At 47.9% G+C, this 20,993-nt stretch overlaps 1 protein-coding gene across 5 annotated transcripts in view; it reads right to left on the bottom strand.

The window, feature by feature from the left end:
* Positions 1-12,706, bottom strand: part of EXOC7 (exocyst complex component 7) — a 31,676-nt gene extending 18,970 nt beyond the window's left edge. The window contains exons 1-6 of one of the 5 annotated variants that reach the window (XM_039501333.1): positions 12,505-12,706; positions 6,913-6,978; positions 4,991-5,175; positions 4,126-4,231; positions 2,203-2,425; positions 1,349-1,516 (exon numbers count right to left, since the gene is read on the bottom strand). In XM_039501333.1, the coding sequence (XP_039357267.1) occupies positions 1,349-1,516; positions 2,203-2,425; positions 4,126-4,231; positions 4,991-5,175; positions 6,913-6,978; positions 12,505-12,564 (808 nt within the window). In that variant the 5' untranslated portion in view covers positions 12,565-12,706. The remainder of the gene's footprint in view (positions 1-1,348; positions 1,517-2,202; positions 2,426-4,125; positions 4,232-4,990; positions 5,176-6,912; positions 6,979-12,504) is intronic. The other 4 variants (XM_039501334.1, XM_039501335.1, XM_039501336.1 and 1 more) reach the window with 4 other exon arrangements.
* Between the last annotated feature and the right edge of the window lie 8,287 nt (positions 12,707-20,993).

Below are 20,993 nucleotides of genomic sequence, written 5' to 3'. Positions count from 1 at the left end.
AGACAACACAATTAAAATGTATACTTTCCTTCCTCCTCTCTGGGCCCTCCACCAATTCCCACTCCTTCCTCTCCTCTCCAATTTTTTTGCATATAGGAAGAGCAAATATCTGGGATCCATACTAGAAATAGCTACATTTGAAATTATTTCTTCTGCACAAACTAACAAACTGCATATTAAGTAGATTGGACCAGATGTGCCAGAGCCTTGTGAGTGATATATTGAAAGTAGATCCTAACAGAGGATCTGATATTCATTCTGAATTTGTATGTGATTCTTTTTTAGTGCTGCTGAAAATGTCAGCCAGCCAGCCAGCCCTGGAGAGTAAAGTTCTCACTCCACAAAACAGGGACAGCGGCGGGGGAAGCTTTCCCCACAGATATGCCATAACCATGACCTGGAGTCTCCATCTCTGGGGGGAAATGGGCAGTTCAGTTTCCACAGCTTGCTAAATCTTTGGCCTCTTTGCTCAGACACAGTTTTAGGATCATAGGACTTCCCAGACTAGATCAGGCCTCCTGTCCATCTAGTACAACATCCCATCTGACAGTGGCCAGAACCAGATGTTCAAAGAAAGGTCTAAGAACACCACACTAGGCAGATGTGAGAGAATCTGCCATCCATGCAGGTCTCTTTTCAATCTCTAATAGTTAAAGATTGACAGGAACAGAACCACAAAGTTTCCAAAATTGTTATTAATTATGACAACTCTGGATAGGTACAATATCAATATACATGACCAAACCCTTTGAGACTAAGAATTTAGCAAGATTCAAAATGACTTCCTGTGGCGGTGAGCTCCACAGTTTAATTACATGTGGTGTTAAACAGTCATTTTGTCTGTTTTGAATTTCCCACTTTCTAACTTTATAGAATGTCCCTTTTCTCTCATGTTTTGAGAGAGAGAGAACAGAAATTCTCAATCTGCCTCTCTACATCATTCACTATTTTATTGACTTGTGTCCCCTCCTGTCTGTCTCCTTTCTAAGGTAAACAATCCCAATCTTTGCAATCTCTCTTCATACAAGGGAGTTTTTAAAAAATGTCACCTGAAATATGGACTGGATGAGCCAACAAAGTAAGAGATGAAAGAGGGTCTATAATCTAGGAGCTTAATTCAATGTGAAAGTCTCTGATAAGCAAAAAGGTGTTTGCCATTCAACTCTGATCCACCCTGCTACCTTCAGAACAACTTTTATGACTAGATGCTACCCCATGAGCTGGAGAGGCACAAAGGAACACTCTGGTCAGTGAGAGAGACACCCACTACAAACAAGTGGAACAACATGCCCGGCGGACGTTCTTTAGCATCAGGGCAGGACATTGATCCTTAAATTCTGGAACTAACCTGGTCTCTTGATGGGCTTTTTGGTCGGTGTGTCCTTCCTCTTGTTCTGAATGGCGGGGGAGTACGGGATGCCTGTGGAGGAGCTGTTCTTACGGAAATGCTCCTTCAGACCTTTGATGGAGCGGTCGAGCTGGCTGGAGCGGATTTGGTAGTAAACATTCATAAAGTCTAAGGAGACAAGACAAAGGTATGACTGATAACCAAACTCAAGGGATTGTTTGCACAATGAGGATGCTGTTGCTGGACCTTTCCTGAAAACAGACTCTGCACAAAAGAGGCTAACCTGCTTTGACTGGGGTCCCACGTTCCTGCCTATAGATCTGTCCTAGGGATCTTTTGCTTTAAAGAAATTTGATCCTACATTGTAAACTCTTTGGGGCAGGGAGTATCATTTGCTATTCTTTCTATTTATCAGAGGGGGAAACTGAGCACAGAAGGGTTAAACGACTTCCAAAGGGTTATTATAAGCACTACAGAGAAATAGGATTTAAAAAGAATGATAAAATGGGTTGTTACAAGGAATCTGATTTACACTACTCACCTAGAAATGCCTTTGACAGATAGTCAGAAGTTTTGCTTTGCTACCATTCTTTGTCAGTTTCCAAAGGCAATGAGATCTCTTGGCTGGTTAGCTGCAGAACTACCCTGAAAACAGACCTGACTGCTGAGAGGAGAGCTAGCTTACTGGCGGAGTTCCACAGTGACACAGACAGCCCTCAGCAGACAGGTTTTGCTCTCAGCAATGTGCAATAACATGGTTGATGGAGACCACTGGAGTCATCAAGATGAGCAAATATGTGATACATGATGTTTGTCTCAGAGATTGGCTCACTGAGGGGTTCGTTTTAGTTTACCTTGGTTTCTTCCATACTCCACCAGCCAAAGGGAGATACGAACAGTGTCTTGCAAGACACTCTCAGGGAGGTGTTCCAAAATCATATCTTCCTGCGTATCAATCTCCTCCTCCCCGCTGATCAGATCCAGGATGAGGATCGGAGGAACTGGCTTGGTGTGTCGCGTCATCAGACTGCGGAATTCTGACTCCAGAGATTCCTTCCCCCTCTCAAACAGGGATTTCTGGGAGAGAGAGAGCAGAGACAGGAGAAACAAAGGTGTTTCCGCAACCTCTCCCAATATCTTTAAACATCACCTAATCTCTAGCGTTCCTAAATACTGTGTACCACTGACATCTGCTTGGCCTATTGCCAAGAGAGTTTTAAAAAGTAAGGAATTGGGAAAAACAAAGTCAAGGAATTACTCTGCAGGGGATGAAGTTTTGTGCTGCTCAGCAGCAACCTCTCTACTGCTAAGGGAAAGGCAATAGCTATTCAGAGGGAGTTCTAAGCACTCACAATGATCTGGAAAGATGGGATCACATTCTGCTCTCAGTTACACTGCTGTAAATCCAGTTCAATGCAATTACTCCAGGTTTACACTGGGGTAACAGCAGATCTGGCCAATGGTATCTATAATAGGAGGTCTTGAAAGAGAAGAGGAAAGTGACATTTAAAGAGACAAGTTGAAGACTGCAGCGTGGATAATGCATAGAAGACTGCAGTGAGCATACAATTTCCATCCCTTCTTTCTGACCAATGGTCCAGCATTAGTGCTTGGAATAACTGGTTCTGAAAGTACTGCCTCACCAAAGCGTCCATAGCCCAGGTAGCTTAACAGAAACTAAGTTAAAAAAAAGGAAAATCTTATGAATTGTTCTGATTCCTTTCTAGTTTCCCCCACAATGCTTCAAATGGGACAGTTTTAGCAGCTGAGATCTCAAAATGTTAGTTAGCAATTAATGCTTCATGCCACGTGAAGGCTGGAATTTCAAGCTGCTTTCAGATAGTTAAGCCTTCTAGCTCTAACTGTTCTTGTGACAGCAGCTGCTAAAATAATGCCAGAATTTAAGTGGCGGCACAGAGTGGGGAAGGGATCATAGGTGGTGGTGAAAGAATTCAAGATGGCAATGAGCATATGGGATTAATTTTAGAGTTGATACAGTATTTGATCTATTTTAGGTACTTATATGACCTCCATTACTGTAGTATATGAATGCTTCATAATCTCATGTATTTATCCTCACAACCCCCCGGGAGGCAGGGCAGTGCTATTATCCTCACTGTAGAGATGGAAATGGAGGCACAGAGAAGATAAGTGACTTGCTCAGGGTCACACAGGGAGTCTGTGGCAGAGCAGGGAACTGAACCTGAGTCTCCCAAATCCCAGCCTAACCACTGGCCTATCCATCCTTTCAGTATCACCAGGATTTCTAGAAACCCAAAGGGAGTTAGGCACCCAAATCCTATTAAATTCAAAGCACCTAACTCCCTTGGGCACCTTTGCAAACCCTAACCTATACTATTTAGCAAAGCTCAGAGCTCTGTTTTCGAAGTGCATGAATGTTTGTTTCTTATCCTAGGGATTCATAGGCTACTGGACTATTACCTCACACTAGCAGTGTTTCATAATGATCCAGGGAATGAGCATAGCAAATCCTGGGCGGTGGATTATAGACATTTTCTATCTTTGCTAGGAGTAAGAAATAATTTAGGCGCATGCAAGGTACATGCTTTCAGCTACTGTAGGTCTTACTGGTACAGAATCCTACGAAAGCCAACAGTCAGGAGATAAAGCATTATCCTTGCTAACAAATCTAATCGGGATCCTAGGAGAACATTCCTACAAACAAACTTCACTTTGCCACTACCTGCCAATATGCTGCAGATGTCAGAGAAGCAGATGCCCACACAATGCCCCTGGTTTTCAAGCACACTACATACCACCCGGTTCAGTTCTGGGCTGTCAGGATTGTTGTCCTGGAAATATTCCACAGCTTTCTGGATTCTGGCCATGCAGCCCAAATACTCCTCTAGTCTCCCCGTAGGGCTGCAATGGAAATAGCGCACACATGAGAAAGACACCAAAAACCTCAACGCCGGTTGGAACAAAACCAGTGAAGACCTCAACTCCTCATTCTTCAGTCAGAGGTTAAAGGGAATTTTACAACTGCCTCCACTCATCACCACCCGAATTCACTAAGCAACTTGGAAAGGCTTGCTTTAAAAAGACCCGATTCAAGCAAAACCAGCAGCCCATTACAGTATTCCACAGTGCTATGAGACTGGAGTCAGTCCGCAGCCTCTCACTTCCCAAGCCAGCAATTGCTTCCTCAGTATTTCCACCAGCACACTCAGCCCTTGGTGCGGTGGGAGCATTTCATATAGCACCACAGTAACCCCTCTGGGCAACCCAAGTGCAAGCAACACTAGCTCCATAAAAGGATGCCCATCCAGTCCACGTTGGCTGGAAAGATGGAGGCAACTACAAGGAAGCAAAGTGCCTCTAGAAAATTTGGAAAATGGGAAGAAAGGAATGAACACAATGGATGGGAGCCCCACACAGGGATCGGGGGCAGAATATGTAAGAGGACCCCAGTGTAGACATGAGAGCAGGATTTTACCCTTAGAGGTAATGCTAAAAGTTCAGGCTGAGTTTCCTTTGGGGTAAGCACATAGGTATGTAAAAAATACAAAGAACAACAACAAGATTTTTGTGGAGACCTGCCCAATCAACTGCCCCTATTCAAAACAGCCATGGGAGAAAGAGATCCAGTAGAGGAAAGTAGGGTCCTGCTACTTGACTCACCCTTCCTTTATGATCTTCTCTGTGTCCTTAGCCACATGGTAATAACTAATGACATGATCCAGACAGGACAGGGTCTTCTCAACATTCTCCTGCAGACGTTGTAGATTCTCTGTCTGCTTATGCACAGGGATGATGGAGTTCTCCAGCTTCATCAAACGGCTCTCAAAGGAGGAGAGGATGGAAACCTAAACCCCCGAAAAGGATCAAACAGCATGGAGTTTTTCCTTCCACATAAAATACAACTGTATTTGTGGGCTAGTGGTTAGAGCAGGGTACTAGGAATCCTGACTCCCAGCTTCTATTCCTGGCTCTGCCACTGGCTTGCTTGTCTCCTTGGGCAGGTCACTTAACTCCCCCAAGCTTCAGCTTTCCAATGTGTAAATGGAAGTAATACTTACCCACCGCATAAGTATATGGTGATGTTTAATTAACATTTGCATAGTACCCAAATCATCGCACGGAAGGTGCTATGGAAGAGCTATTATTTGACAGCCTGGGAAACCTATCCAAAAGGAGACAAACTGTAGGTGCTTAGGTCAGGGAAAAGGCTGAAGCAGAGCCTACCGAATGCTTTGCTCGATTGCACTGAGTACATGTGAAGGAATTTTTACAATGAAGAAACCATTTGACTGATGTTCATAGCCCTGCTCTGCCATGGCTATTTGGTTGCCAAGAAACTCCAACTTTGCAACCTACTGAATTGGCGGGCAGGTGGCCTGAGCAAAAGGGGATGTTATGGAGGAACAAAGTTCGTCAAAGCCCTTCCTTCTTTCTGCCAAGATCACCTCTGTCTTGTCTTGGTTCAGCACGATCTCTCAGCCTTCCCAATATCTAGCTGAGTTCAGTTCCTGGGCAAAGAGCAGCTGAAGCCAAAACTTAGGCAAGACAGAGGGGATACTGGCAGGAAAAGTATGTTACGAACTCACCTCCTCTATATCACCCCCTCTGTCAAAGACTCCTGCCATCAGATCATCACAGAGGTTTACAATGTTAGGGTCATTTTGGACTCCTTGAAACAGCAAAAAAAACGCCACCACCCAAACCAAAACAAAAACCAAATCCATCTGTATTCCATCCAGTTAGACTCAGATCTGGCTACAGTGATCCAGACTCAATTACTGAAATTCAAAAGTAGGAATAAGGAGTGGTGGTGGTGGTGGTGAATTCATTAGGCACAGAATGCAGCAGCCCACCTGTTAAGCAACACAGTTGCCCATGAGCACATCAATGGCTCCTCCCTGTGCACGGGCTCCCTAATTCATACCAAATTCAATTCTGGGCCTATGTTCTGATGCGATAGATCAATCACCTCTCCCTCCACAGCCAGGATTATTAACATCAGCTACATTCCACTGGCACTACATAACTGTCAACCAACAGGGGAAGGCTTGGGAGCTTAGGAGACAGATCTTTCAGAGAGGAGCTGGACCTAGCCTCCAGAACTCACTACCAGATGAGTTCAGAAAGATCACTGAGTACATTGCCTTTTCAGAAATAAGTGCAAAACTCATCTTTTCAACTTAGCTTTTCAATAGCTCGTCACCCCTCAGCCCTGACATACAGAACATTAGCTGTTTTCCCTGCTGGCAGGAGAGAGTTTATTTCTGATGGTACATACTTGGGAGGCAGTTAAATACTGAGATGAGGAGAGCCATATATAAACCTAGATAGATTAGATCAGATTGAAGGATCATTTGAACCCATGTTTCCAGAACTGACAAGCTTGTGCCCCAACACACTTCATAACCTTTCCTCTTCCTTCAGATTAGATATCTTGAGGAAAGTACCGATTGAACCCACAAGTTCCTCAAACTGACACAACCAGAGCTTCCAAAGAAACTCTCAGCAGAAAAAGCAACAGAATCAGAGACCAAGCAAAGCATATCCTAACTTTTTAACTTAATTTACAGGACTCTACTTACCATGTTTTTTGTGAGCTGATCACTTTTTTCAAGGCTCTCTCTTATAAAGGACAGTGTTTCTTCTTCCTGTCATTGGAATAAAGTAGAATTCATCAGTTCTGCATGATAGGTGAATTTCAAACCTTACCCAAAAGTGTCAAAGAATACTTCTGTGTATTTTTAACTCCTGTTAAAGAAAATGGCAAGTAATTTAGGTTGAGTTTAAAAAACACATGCCTTTAATTAGAACAGAAAACTTAACATGATATAAATTTTTTTTATTTCAATAAAGAGGCATCCTGGATTTAGACATTTCTCTCTGGTGTTATGAACTTAAACCCAACAAAATGGTGCTAGTGGGTGAGAATCAACTGATAATCTACATACAAAGTAGCACCAGTTTAACTATAGATTTTAATTTGTTTAAAATCAATTAACTCGGTGTAGCAAACACTTTTAAGTCAATTTAAATATTCTTAAGCCTGGCCTACACTACAAATTTAGGCTAAGAGTCACCTTGCATCGACCTCGTTATGCATGTGACTACACTCAAATTTGTCTCCCACCAATGTAAGCTCCCCATTATGACGAAGCAATAAACACCACCTCCCTGAATGGCACTGAGCCATGGTCAATGTACTGTGGTCGACAGTACGAGCGTAAACACTGCGTGATCTATATCGATCCTAACAGTCCTCCAGCAGCTTCCCACAATGCTTGATATTGACCGCTCAAGTCACAATTGTGAACTCTACTGCACAGGGGCCATAGAGACCCAGAATGCCCACATTAACCCCTCTCCACGTATTTTCAAAATGCCTTTCCCTGAACTCCCAGCTTGACAAGCACACCTAGCAGCTCTCCCTTGTTGTGTGCAACTGCCCAAGTGAACGTGCCAGCTACACGCTCCTGACACACTCCTGCCGGGAGCAGACAGGATGTCCTGGATCTCCTGGGCCGGTGGGGAGAAGAGGCTGTGAAGGCACAGCTATGGAGCAGCCATAGAAACGTGGACACTGGGGATACAGGTGAAGGGGTATGACAGGGGTCAGCAGCTGTGCTGCATGAAAACAAAGGAACTGAGGCAGGCATACAAAACGGCCAAGAAGGCCAACACTGGATCTGGTGCCAAGCTGCACACCTGCCGCTTTTACAATGAGCTACAGCCATACTTAGCAGAGACCCACCAGCACCTTGCAGAGCACCACGGATACCTCAGTGGAGCTTGAGGCACAAACCCCTACCATGACCAGCAAAGAGGAGGAGGAAGAGGATGGGGGACATGTGACCTGGTGGTCCAGCTATGCTGCAAGCCAGGAGCCATTCAAAACTTCACTGTAGACTAGTTAGTCCTGGCAGCCAAGCCTGGACAAGCCCAATGCAGGGGAATAAACCTCGCGTGTGTAAATGCATTTTCCATTACAATCTTTCAATGAACAGATGGTGCCTGACCCCAGTGTAGCAGGACACAGGTAGCAACTTTTCATTAATTTACTTGTACTAGAAGAGGTAGCAGTTCAATAGAGATCAAGTTGTAATTTGCTTTTCATTCCCCTCTTGGGTTGGGAGCGGGGGCCTGAGAAGCAGTTTGTTCATGTACACAGGGATGTCCCTTGAATCCTGCGGAGTGATCTTGATGAAACTTTCATGGAGGTTCTCTGCAATCCTCTTCCTAATGTTTCAAGGGATGGCAGCCATCTTTCTTCCTCCACGGTAGGGTGCTTTCCCATGCCAGTCCGCAGTGACTTTGGCAGGCACCATTGCAGCATGCAGGCACCACACCGCACTACTGTTGCTGACTGCTCTTTACAAGGCCTCCCTCACCCACATAGCTCTGCACTGAGCTTTTCTATCTGTAGTTGTGTCTGGCTACTCAGAACAGTGGCATGCAGAGTTTATCTCCACCTCAGTGGCAACATTTCCCTCTTTGCTACACACAACAGGCCACAAACAAGCAGATACAACCATTGGGATATTTTACTCACTGAGATCCAATCTTGTCAGTAAACAACATCAGCATACCTTTAATCACATTCAACAGTCATTCTACACCTGCTGTGTCAGCAGCTGAATCTTTTGCTGGTGCTGTCAAAGTGGCTGGTGTATGGCTCCATGAGTTAAGGGAGCAAGGCAAAGGCTGCGACCCCAAGATCACTATTGGCATTTCAACATTGCCAATGGTAATCTGCCAGCCAGGAAAGAATGTCCCTGCCTGCAGCTTTCTGAATAGTCCTGTGTTCTTAAAGATGCGAGCATCAAGCACCTTCCCTGACCAGCCAACACTGATGGTGGTGAAGTGTCCCTGATGATCCACCAATGCCTGCATAATGCTTTTGTTGAGTTACTCTGTGGCAAGGTGAGCTGGTGCCAAGATAGGGACATGCATGCTGTCTATTGCCCACTGCTGTCCAGGAATCTCATTGCTGAAAATCCATCTATGTCCTGCACATTGAGTAGCAGGAGACTATTAATGACAGTGCACAGTTGCATGACAACAGCCCCTGCTGTGGATTTTTCCAGATCCAAAACAATTTCCCACTGACTGGTAGCCATCCGGCATTGCAAGCTTCTACAAAACAATCACCACTCACTTCTCCACTGTTAGGGCTGGTCCACACTAAGAAGTGGGGTTGAACTAGGGTACGCAAATTCAGCTACGTGAATAGCGTAGCTGAATTCGAAGTACCCTAGTTCGAACTACTCACCTGTCCAGACGCCGCGGAATCAAAGTCCGCGGCTCCAAGGTCGACTCCGCCACCGCCGTTTGCAGTGGTGGAGTACCGGAGTCGACCGCGGCGCTTCCGGAGTTCGAACTATTGCGTCCAGATTAGACGCGATAGTTCGAACTCCGAGAAGTCGAACTCACCGCGTCGACCCGGCTGGTAAGTGTAGACTAGCCCTTAGTGTAGCTCTCATTCAAGTGTCCCTGCGCTGGAGAGCAGGGGTAAGCTTGGCACACAGATCCAGAAATGTGGCCTTTTGGATCCGAAAGTTCTGCAGGCACTGCTCATCATCCCAAACCTGCATTACCATGAGCTCCCACCAGTCAGTGCTCGTTTTTCAGGCTCAGAAGCGGCGCTCCATTGTCTGCAGCTGCTTCGTGGCCACCGCTGACAACTTTGAATGAATGTTCAATATATTCCACAGCAATTTGATCTCCACCAAACTGTCATGCCCCCCATTGCTGTGGTTCTTCCTGAAGCTCTGCAAATACTGGAGGATCGTTCATCCTGGGTTTGCAAGCTCACAACAACAGCGCAGAGCTGCATGGGCTCCATGCTTCCATCAGCGATGATGGACAGTGAGAAGTGCCGCATGGGTTTGTGGGATTTTTTTAAAAAGCTTGAAAATTATGGGATATGGATGGCATTATGGGATGGAGAAAGTTGCTTGATAGAAACTTGACCCCTTGTTCCCGGCCACCTCTGCATGACTCATTTCTGTCCCAGGATGTATTGCCACCATTTCACAAAAGACAACAAGCTGGATGATGTCAAGCAGGGCCGGCTCCAGGGTTTTTGCCGCCCCAAGCAGCAAAAAGAAAAGAGAAAAAAAAAAAAGCAGCAATCGCGATCTGCAGCTCTACCGCTGCAGCTTCAGTCTTAGGTGGCAAGTCCCTCACTCCCTCTTGGGGTGCGTCCATACTACCCGCCCAGATCGGCGGGTAGCAATCGACTTCTCGGAGTTCGATATATCGCGTCTCATCTAGACACGATATATCGAACTCCGAACGCGCTCCTGTCGACTCCGGAACTCCACCACCGCGAACGGCAGTGGCGGAGTCGACGGGGGAGCCGCGGACGTCAATCCCGCGCCGTGAGGATGGGTAAGTAGTTCGAACTAAGGTAGTTCGACTTCAGCTACGCTATTCGCACAGCTGAAGTTGCATACCTTAGTTCGACACCCCCCCCCCTCCCCCAAGTGTAGACCAGGCCTTGGAGTGAAGGACCAGCCGCCAAATTTCCACCGAAGACCCGGACGTGCCGCCCCTCACCGTTGGCCGCCCCAAGCAGCTGCTTGCTGGGCTGGTTCCTGGAGCCGGCCCTGATGGCAAGTTGCATATTGGGATACCTGTCCATGGTGCACCACATTGTGCATTGACCCAAGCACTCTCGGGTGAGTATGTGCAGTGATGACACCAGGAACCAAGTATGAATGCACACGAAAGATATACTAACTGTGGTGGCTTTATGCTGACGTAACTTGTGTCAACCAAAGTTTGCAGTGTAGACATGGCTTATCAAATTAGCTTGTGCCTGTAAATTTAGGCAACAGACACAAATTAAACCATTTTTAATCTGATAAAATTCTGCCCACACAGGGGTTTGCACCAATTTAACTAAACTGGTTTAACTCCAGAGTAATCAATTCTTTGTTTGTCAAGGTCCAAATTTCTTGGTCAAGGTATAGTCCACGTCCAGACTCCAGCGAAAACAACAACAATAAGGATAATAAAGTAAACAACAAAATTTTGTGGTTCGTTCAAAAGCATCTGGCAGTCCAGGTTCGGCCCCAGGCCCACCTATTGACTATCCCTGGTTTAACTGATCTTAATTAAACCGCTGCAAGTTGTGTGTGCAAACAAGGCTGGGGAACAAGAAGGAACCTGAACTGTCAATTGTCATCTTCCAGGATGAGGGAAATGCAAGAAGTCATAAGAAATGGGTCTTCTCTTTGCACAGGAAGCATTCCCAGAGCCTGTGGAGTGCTGGAATCACTCTAGGGATAGGTTAGTCTCCAGAGAAAGGACAATTCTCACAGGGGTCATTCAGAGCCCAAAGTGGGGGAGAATCTCTCTGGAGAGGGGGTATCACAGGAGTAGAGCTGTCTAGTCTGGTTCTATGGGAGCAGGGAGGTCTATCTAGTGGTCTCAGTTCCAGAGAAGTGGAGCAGGCCAGGGAGGAATCTGGCTCCAACGAGGGTCCCCTGAGCCCCAAGACTGGGGAAAGTTCTGGGGTGGGTCTCTTAGAGGGGGCCAATTCCAGGGGAAATGGAGCTGTGTAGAGAAGGAGGATCTCAGATGGCAAGGTAGGGAAAGGTCTCTTTAGAGGGAGGAGCTGTTCCTAGGGAGCGGAGCTGTCCAGGGCGGGCCGCGGTGTCTAAGGTGTGGGTGGGTTCTGGGGAGAGTCTCTCTAGCGCCGGTCGGTCGCAGTGGGTTGAGGTGTCCGAGACGGGGCAGTGCCGCCCGGGAGTAGGGTCACCAGACAGCAAGTGTGAAAAATCGAGATGGGGGGGGGTGGGGGTAATAGGAGCCTATATAAGAAAAAGCCCCAAATATCGGGACTGTCCCTATAAAATCAGGACATCTGGTCACCCTACCCAGGAGGGGGTGGGGTGGGTGCTTGGAGCTGCCCGGGGTGTGTGTCAAGCTCTAAAGGAGGAATCTTTCAAGGGGGGCTATTCAGGGGGTGTCTCTCAGGGGCTGGAGCAATCCAGAGGCGAGGAGTTTTGGGGGGTGGAGGATGGGGGGGTATGTCAGGAGGTGTCTCAGGGTGGGGGTGGAGCTGTCCGGGGTACGTGTGGCGGCCCACAGAGAGCCGGACCCCTGCGGGCTTGCCGGGGAGTGAGGTGGGGGTGCCCGGGACTCCCCGGGACGGGCCCAGCCCCCTCTACCTGCTTGAGCTTGTCCTCTATCTCCCTCCTGCGGGCGGAGGCCTCCTCCGGAGGGATCATCCTGCCCCGCCCTGGCGCCGGGGCTGCCGCGGGCCTGCTGGGAACAGCCAAGGGGCACCGGCCTGCCAAGTACCCCCGAACCCGGCCGCGCCCGCCGCTGTCGGCTTCCCCGCCCCACGCTTCCGCCTCACGCCCACTGCCGTCAGCACCAAGCCGCCATGTTGAGCGTGGCAGACGGTGATGCGCCGGCGCCCTTCCACAGGCAGCCATCTTGAGTGTGGTGGGCATCAGTACGCATGCGCATCTGGAGGACCCTACAGCAGCGGCCGCTCCCGAGCAGCAATACGCATGCGCTCCTCCAATAGGAGCCATATTAAGAGTGGCAGGCAGTGGTATGACTTTTCGAAGATCGCCATGTTGGGAGTGGCACTGGGTCTCCCTTGGCATATTTAGTGCTGGGGGGTGGGTGTATCACTAGTGACGGGTAGGAATTAGGAGGAGGCACATATTGAATACAGCATGTTTGTTATTATACCCCCTGAACCATATCGGTCCGCCTCCTGCTAACAGCGTGACTGGCTGGGGTAGATCACTCTGCTGCACCTATATTCTCCACTCCATAGCACCAGTTTAACTCTTCCAGTGCAGTTTCCCCACAGTAATGGAGTGGGGGGATCAGGCTCAAAAGATCCTGCAGAGATCTCAAAAGCCAGTGCCCATTTTTAAAAGATTGTGCCCCCATCGGTTACACAATTAACATTCTCTTCAGTTCAGTTATGTGACTATTAAGACATTTTAGGATCCAGCAACCTTCCCTTTTAAAATACCAGTTGAAAGTAAGGAGAAGAAATGTTCACTAGTGATTATAGCAGGGATCTGGGTAGGGTGACCAGGTGTCCCGATTTTGGGGGCTTTTTCTTATATAGGCACCAATTACCCCCCACCCCCATCCTGATTTTTTACACTTGCTGTCTGGTCACCCTAGATCTGGGAGTTAGGGCTCCTGGTTTCTTTTTCTAGTTCTGCTACTTATTCGGGCACAATCACTTGATCTGCTTTTGGCTCTGTTTACCCAACCTCTCACTTTGTTCTTCAGTTTACCCTGTTGCAAAGTGGGTATAATACCACCCTCACAGACATGTCACAAAGATTCATTAATACTCTTTAATTCTCAAAAAAACATGGATGGAAAGCGCCATCAAAGTGCAAAGCTGTATTATTAATATCACCGTGTGTGAGTTGTCTGTGGCACTGCAGCTACAAAATGGGCAGCAAAGGTAGGGTGACCAGACAGCAAGTGTGAAAAATCAGGATGGGGGGTGGAGGGTAATAGGAGACCATATAAGAAAAAGACCCAAAAAGTCGTGACATCTGGACGGTCACCCTAGCTAAAGGCCAGGGGTCAGGATTTCCCCCTCAGTGCTTGGCTACTGCCACGGAGGCACACAATGCCAATTTATGGGGGCTACACACTGTACTCCCTCCACATGGAGATGAGAGTAAGTCCCTAGACAGTCTCTCTCATTTTGGGAGTTAGCATCAGCACACTCACCTTTCTCCTCTTGATAAATCTCCTCTCTGAGTGGCTTGCCTGATACAGAGACGCTCAGAAGATACTATGGTGAGGAAGGGTGAAAAAGAACCTAGCGAAAGTACACATATAAGGACAGGTAGAGAGCATCTCCCAAGAGCATCTCATGGACCTCTAGCAGCAGGTCGTGATTCCTTCAGAGCCTTCCAAACTGAAAGCCACACAAGAAATACACATCAACTCCTGGCACTGTGAAAATGAGAAGAGCAATTTCAGTGGTACAAAAGATCAGCAACATGCAATGAATTCCCAGAACCATTAGTCTGAGAATGACATGTAAAATGCAGCACATCCACCAGATGTCCCCAAGCACCAGCTTTCCTCCTTTTGAGAAAAAGGGGGAGTTGTACAGTAGAGCAGTGGTTCTCAAACTGTGGGTCGGGACCACAAAGTGGGTCATCGTGACCCCATTTTAATGGGGCTGGTATTAGACTTGCTGGGGCCAGGGCCGAAACCCGAGCCCCAGCCTCACTGCCCAGGCCAAAGCCTGAGCCCCGCCACCCAGGGCCAAAGCCTGAGTGCTTCAGCCTTGGGTAGCGGGGCTCAGGTTACAGGCCCCCTCCCTGAGGCTGCAGCCTTAGGCTTTGGCTTTGCCCCCACCCCTTTAGGGCAGTGAGGCACCGGCTTTGGCTCCCTGCTCCTGGGGTCATGTAGTAATTGTTGTTGTCAGAAGGGGGTCGCGGTGCAATGAAGTTTGTGAACCCCTGCAGTAGAGTCTCTAGGGCTAGCCTGGAACCAAAGAAACAAGACAGGACTTTCCAACTATTAACCAGAGCAGCCATAGGGGGAATATTGTTTTAGGCAACTCGTCCAAGCCAAGCCAATCCTCCAACACCCTTCACGCCTCATGTGCAACATGTGCCAAATGTAATTTATCTGAGACATTCCTTTGGGGGTGGAGGGAAAGGTCTTAATGCCACAGATCAAGGTAAATAGCATATCGTAAGCTATTTAGCAAACAATAATGCTAATATACAGGGAAGTGGGAACTACATTACCTGGCTGGGAAATCATTGACAGCTAGAAACATAGCATAAAGAGGGGAATTTCCCCACGTTGGTCCCTGATAAATGAATCAGCACATCATGGACTACCCAGTTTCCCTGAATCCATTACTGGGGAAGGGAGCTGTATTGTAATGATTAGAAGGAAGTCTGAAGTGTTTTCTGTTATTAAATCAGAACAACAGTTCTTTGGAGCAGGGACTGTAATTTACTATTTGTTTATACAGCACCTAGCACAATGGGGCTATGACTTAGGGGAGGCTTCTAGGCAATACAACATTGTAAAAAAATAAAAAATAATATTTTGCCCTTCACAGCATCTCAAAATGCTTTACAAATAAATCACAGAGTATCACAGGTCCCCGGAGGGTAGGAATTATTATCCCCATTTTACAGGAAAAACAGAGCCAGAGAAAGATTAAGTGACTTGCCCAAGGTCACATAGCAAGTCAGTTGCAGAGATGAGGACGGTACCCAGGAGTCCTGACTTCCATTTAATGCCTCCCAGCTCCAACCATTAGAAAGCATTACCTCCCAAGCAGAAAGGGCATCTTGCCCCTATGAGCATCCATCTTCTGTGCTCCACAGGGAGCAGAGTAGAGGAGTTAGATTTATTTGCACAGATGATGCCACACTGTTGGCACCAGACTCACTTGCTGCCCTCATACTGCTCCCAGCAACCAAGAATGTTGCCGTTTATGGGGCGTTGCTCTTTCATCAGGACACCGTCCAGTCGTTTTTGGTTGTTTGCTTTTTTATTTTATTTGCAGCTAGTAAAACCCTTTTAGAATCTTGAGGGAGAAGGGAAAAGTCCCCTTGCCTTTTTCCTTCAGTTGGCAAACATTGATTTCCCCGCCCCGATGTTTTGGATGGAGCTGAAAGTAAACCAGGGGCTGTCTTTGTTCAGCAACAACTTCAGCATGTATTACAGAGCACCTTATCTTGCTGCAGACAGCTGTGTTTGTGCACCCGCATCACTGAATGGGATGTGTACAACAGTGTGTTTTGCCTGTGAAATTACCCGGCTGTGACCATGCAGACATGGTGTGCAGGCTCTGCTGAGGCTCCTAGTTTGGAGACTTCCCCTACGTGTGTAGGGAAAAGACCCTTTCTCCAGCCCCCCCGCGTGGTTTGGTACCCGCATCACGTTTCAGCTGCCTCATATTGCTCCTCCGACAAGCTTTATCCTACGGATATTTGAGACATTAACAGGAACACACAACACAGAGATGTCAGATCAGTTCCTTTCCCCCCAAATGGCTGCTGTCGATAACAGCCCTTCTGCCGCTCTGGCTGCATAAGCAGCATCCTTTATGTCAAATCTTGCAGTGCTGTTCAAAGGAAAGAACAAGCTGAAAGGGCTACTGATGAGAGCTTTCGAAGTTCCATCCTTTTTCTGCACCGTGCAATGATATTACTGTATGTTTGCTCCCTTCCCACTGTCCCACCGCCTCCCCATTGCCCTCCACTAAGGGACTTGGATGCTAGAGGTGCTGGCTAGACTGTGGCCCCCTTGACATCAGCCTTTTGTTTGAGGATCTTATGAGCAGAGCTTTATGTCTGTCCTGAAAGGCCAGTGAAAAGGCTCTGTTCACTCCCTATGGAATTACTTGGCCTATTAAGGGAAAGAGGTGAAGCTGGGGTCAGATGCCAGAGAGAGTGACATAGGCCATTTCTCAGGAGTCGACCCTGCCCCCTGCTCGTGGCCTCCTTACCAGGCAAGCTTGCTGTTTTCATTGTAGGAAGGAATTGAATTTGTGTTGGAGAGTTTGGGATGGAGGGTTTGGAGCTTCTGAGCTGATCTTGTTTTCACAAAGCCCCTAGGAAGCACCTGCCAATAATCAATCGGGCACATAATCAGGCAAGCGTAATCAATAAACGTACAATGACCAGATAATCACAAATCATCGCTAAATCACCAGCCCAAACACAAATCACAGATATAGCGCCACATCAGAGATAAGACTTCAGATCAAACACAGAGTGCTGGTAAAACATGCTTTCATTGAAGAAGGAACAGCTAAGGAGTTAGTAAAAACACCAGTTATTTCTAAAAAATGTGAAATTACAATATGAAGGCTGGGGCACTGGGTGGCTCAGGGGATTTCATCTCCAGGCCTCCAGATTCAGTCCGTCCCACACTGGTAATGACTGAAAGCTGTCACCTTCGATGGCTGTTCTGTGGCCTACGTGAAACGAGTCTCAGTCCTGTTCCCTGGTGCAGGGGTGACCCCCCCTCAAACCAAACTACTGTCAATTGTTGTCCGACTCAGCAGGGAGAGCAAGGACTGCAGGGCCCGTGAGGACTGAACCCCCTGGGTGCATGTGGGTCCCAGCAAAGTGACAATAACTCCTATTGCACCTGGCACATACAGGCAGATTAAGTGCTGTGTCTGGATTTTGTGCTGGTGAAAGGGGCCCGCCGGACAGACCTGGAGAAGGAACTCTCGTCTCCACAAAACAGGCAGGGCAGCAGCAGCAGCAGCGCCAGCTTCCCCCATGCTGGCCTGATTAAAGGAGAGACAAGCAGGGAAGCTCTCCCTGTACCAGCCAAGGAGGAGGGGGAGCTGTGTGGATGCACCGCTCCCCCAAACCAGGGCTTTCAGATGAGGAATGGGAGCTGTACTCCCACTGCACCCCCTTTCTTTAACACCTGTGCATTCCTGACCCTGTGGGTCCCCCTGGTCTGAGAGGGGTGTTCAGTCTCCAGGCCCCATTGAGTATTTAGCTTCTGCTGTTCTCCAGCCAGTGGCAGGGCTGAGTCCGACTGGCAGGCAAGGATTCCAAAAAGGGAGAAGAGCAAAGGCCTCCTGTTGCCGTGGCCTGTCCCCTTTTCTCTGCCTCTCCTCAGCTTTGTTCTCCAACCTCTTGCGTGGACCAACCTGCCAAACCACCCAAGGGAGGGAAACTTCTTGACCACAAGCTTCTACCCGCTTGGCCAAGGGGAAGGAGGTGGAAGGCCGGGAACACAGTTATGAGGCTGAGCCTGTTTTGGATCCATTGTCTCCAGAGGAGAGACATGCAGGGCGAGAACTCTGGGGAAATGGGAGGGGGAGGAGTGAGTAAGGCCTACATGTTTCTTGAATCTTAAAGGAGGAGGAAACACTATAAAGGCCAAATTCTTGCTGGTGCCCCAGCAACGAAACTGCAGTTGCTTGTAGGAATAGGAGGTCAGGGGTGGAGAGTCAGCGGAAATTGAGTGCCCCCATGCTGGCCCCTCTAAGAGTCATGGAGAAGCCACAGATCTTCCATGACCAGAGGGGGCATTGCAGGATATGCCCTAGAGTGGTCTAGAGGTCAAGGGGCTTGATCCACATATCAGTGTGTGGCAATGAGCCAGCAATGGCCTTTCTGCACAGCCCCTGGGTCCACTTAGAGGCCTGAGGGGGTTGGCAGCCTCTTCTACTGGAGCGGGTAACTGTTTGGGGGCTGGACTTGTGGTCTCTGTATGAGCAGTACCCTTAGGGTGACCAGATGTCCTGATTTTAAAGGGACAGTCCTGATTTTTGGGTCTTTTTCTTATATAGGCTCCTATTACCCCCCACTCCCATCCTGATTTTTCACATTTGCTGTCTGGTCACCCTAAGTACCCTACATGACCACACAGGTACCCTGGGCCACCAATGGGAAGCAGGAAGTACCAGTGCCTGCTCTGGGAAGATTTCCAGTCCCTCTGTGGGTCAAACAGCTGTGGCATTCTAGTCTGGGAACATCCTTAGAACCCACTCCCATCTTCAGTGCAAGATTGATCACATGCATCCTAATGACGTTTTCCACCAAGGATTTTCTCAATAACAAGCTGCAGTATGTAGACTACTTTTGTCTCCATGAAAATTGTCCTGCAGTTTTGCAGGGGGCAGGACTCCCCCAGGCACCTCTTCCAGTTCGGTAGAGCAACTGATACTGACTTGAGAGGAACCTTTCTGCAGAGTGAATGAAAGTAGGAGACACGTTGATTCAGAACTGGCCAGGGCATGTCAGCAAGGGGGCTTCAGCAGAATGCCAAGTCATCGGGGAAGCCTCCTTATTACCAGGCAGCAGGAGGGGGAGAGGGAAAGAGCAGCCCTCCTTGTTATTGCAGGAGTCGGGGCAGACTAGTCCAATTAAGCTGAATAATAATACTGTGGGGCCTCTGTGGTTGCTTGATTGCGGTGCAGGGAACAGAGCTTTCCAGTGTCACTTCAGAGCAGCAAGACAGGTGACCGTGCGCACGCACGGCCGAAGCGGCAGCATTGGGAAACAGGAGGAAGTAAACAGAGAAAATGGTTCTGAATGAGAATCTGTTCCTCGGTATCGTTTGGCCAGGGCACCCATTGCGCAAGAGTAACGATTTTGTTTGCAGGGCGTGTTGAACAAAGATAGAATTGATATGCTGAAAACGTCACTGCCTGGGATGCTGTGGTCAGATCAGGGCTCGGTAGCTCTGATCATGCTGTCCGGTTCAAAACAGTTACCCCTGTCAGGCTACTTAAAGGGCCCCATAGCTTAGATACAACTTTTAAAAGGTAGGTTACAATAGCAAGTGTCATAGGCACAGGGAGGCAGGAAGAAATTATAATATTTTGCACTTCTCTAGCATTTTCCATCCAAGGATCTGATGGCACTTTGCAGGCATTTATGAATTCCGACTCACAGGAAGGTATCGCTAGCCCAGTTTACAGATAGAGAAACTGAGGCATGGAGCAATGAAGTAATTTGCCTAAAGCCGCACAGTAACTCAGTGGGAGAGCTGGGAACGGAAGCCAGATTTCCAGTGCTCCCTCTCACGTTCCAAAGGGCTGCTACGCAAAGAATATAACTTTGATCAGAATCTGGCAAAACACACCAAGTATTCGTAGCTCCAGAAGTGAATGGTTTCCTACCCTTATATTATGGTTAAATGTCTTCCTAATATCATGGAAGGATTCTTGCTTAAAACTGATTACTTCTTTACTGCAAAATTAAATATGCTACAAAAAGTGCTGCAGTTCCTGTAGGTCCTACACACACAGCAATGTAAGCATGCTGTGACTGCAAAGGAGCACGTGTGGATAGATAGAAAGATATATGTGAAATTTGACAATGCTTTTTTGAGTGCTGAGATTCCAGGTTTCCCAGTATGTTACAACGGGGAAAGATTACAGCACCGAGAAGTCTACAAAAGGTTTTTGCATTTGCTGTGGGAGAAGAGAGAGAGAACAGAGTCCAGAGCAGCCAGGATTAACATAAAATTACAAAACCTTCATTATCGCTTGAAGGGACGTCCCACACTGGGAGCGCGCCCCCATCTCAGATTCCTCCTCCCCTTCCTGTGTGACCTCCTGATGCCCTAGAATGATAGAACGCGTGGGAACAACCTCCCCAATGCCACCAACCACTGCCTCCCCATGCCCGTCCCCCCACCCCCCTGTCTTACCCACAGAGACAGAGTCTATTATCCATTTCATTGGGTCATCCAGATTTCACTTGCCGACAGGGTTAAAGTGTGTGTGTGTGTGTGTGTGTGTGTGTGTGTGTGTGTGTGAGAGAGAGAGAGAGAGAGAGAGAGAGAGCGAGCATACAGGTGTGTGTATGGGAGTGAGACAGAGTGCATGCGGGAGTGCGTCCATTAATTTGGAGGTGCAAGTGTTAGAAGGGAACCATCCTTCCTGTTAAAGTCCCGTCTGGGATTGTTGTTTATAACAACATCTCACTGGAATCTTGAAGCTATATTCAGGCAAGGCCAGGCACCCATAACCTCCTCAAGGTGCTGAGCCCCACACATGGGAGTTGCAGGTGCTCACCAATTCGGGGTTCAGACCTGTCTCACTCAGGGCACTTCTACCCTGGAGCTGGAGGTGTAATTTCCAGCTCGAATAGACATACCTGCGCTAGCTCTGTTCAAGCTACTGTGTTATAAATAGAAGTGTAGCCAG

The sequence above is a fragment of the Mauremys reevesii genome, linkage group 15 (assembly GCF_016161935.1).
Source record: "Mauremys reevesii isolate NIE-2019 linkage group 15, ASM1616193v1, whole genome shotgun sequence".
Classification (NCBI taxonomy): domain Eukaryota; kingdom Metazoa; phylum Chordata; order Testudines; family Geoemydidae; genus Mauremys; species Mauremys reevesii.
This window is presented reverse-complemented; position numbering and strand designations above follow the sequence as displayed.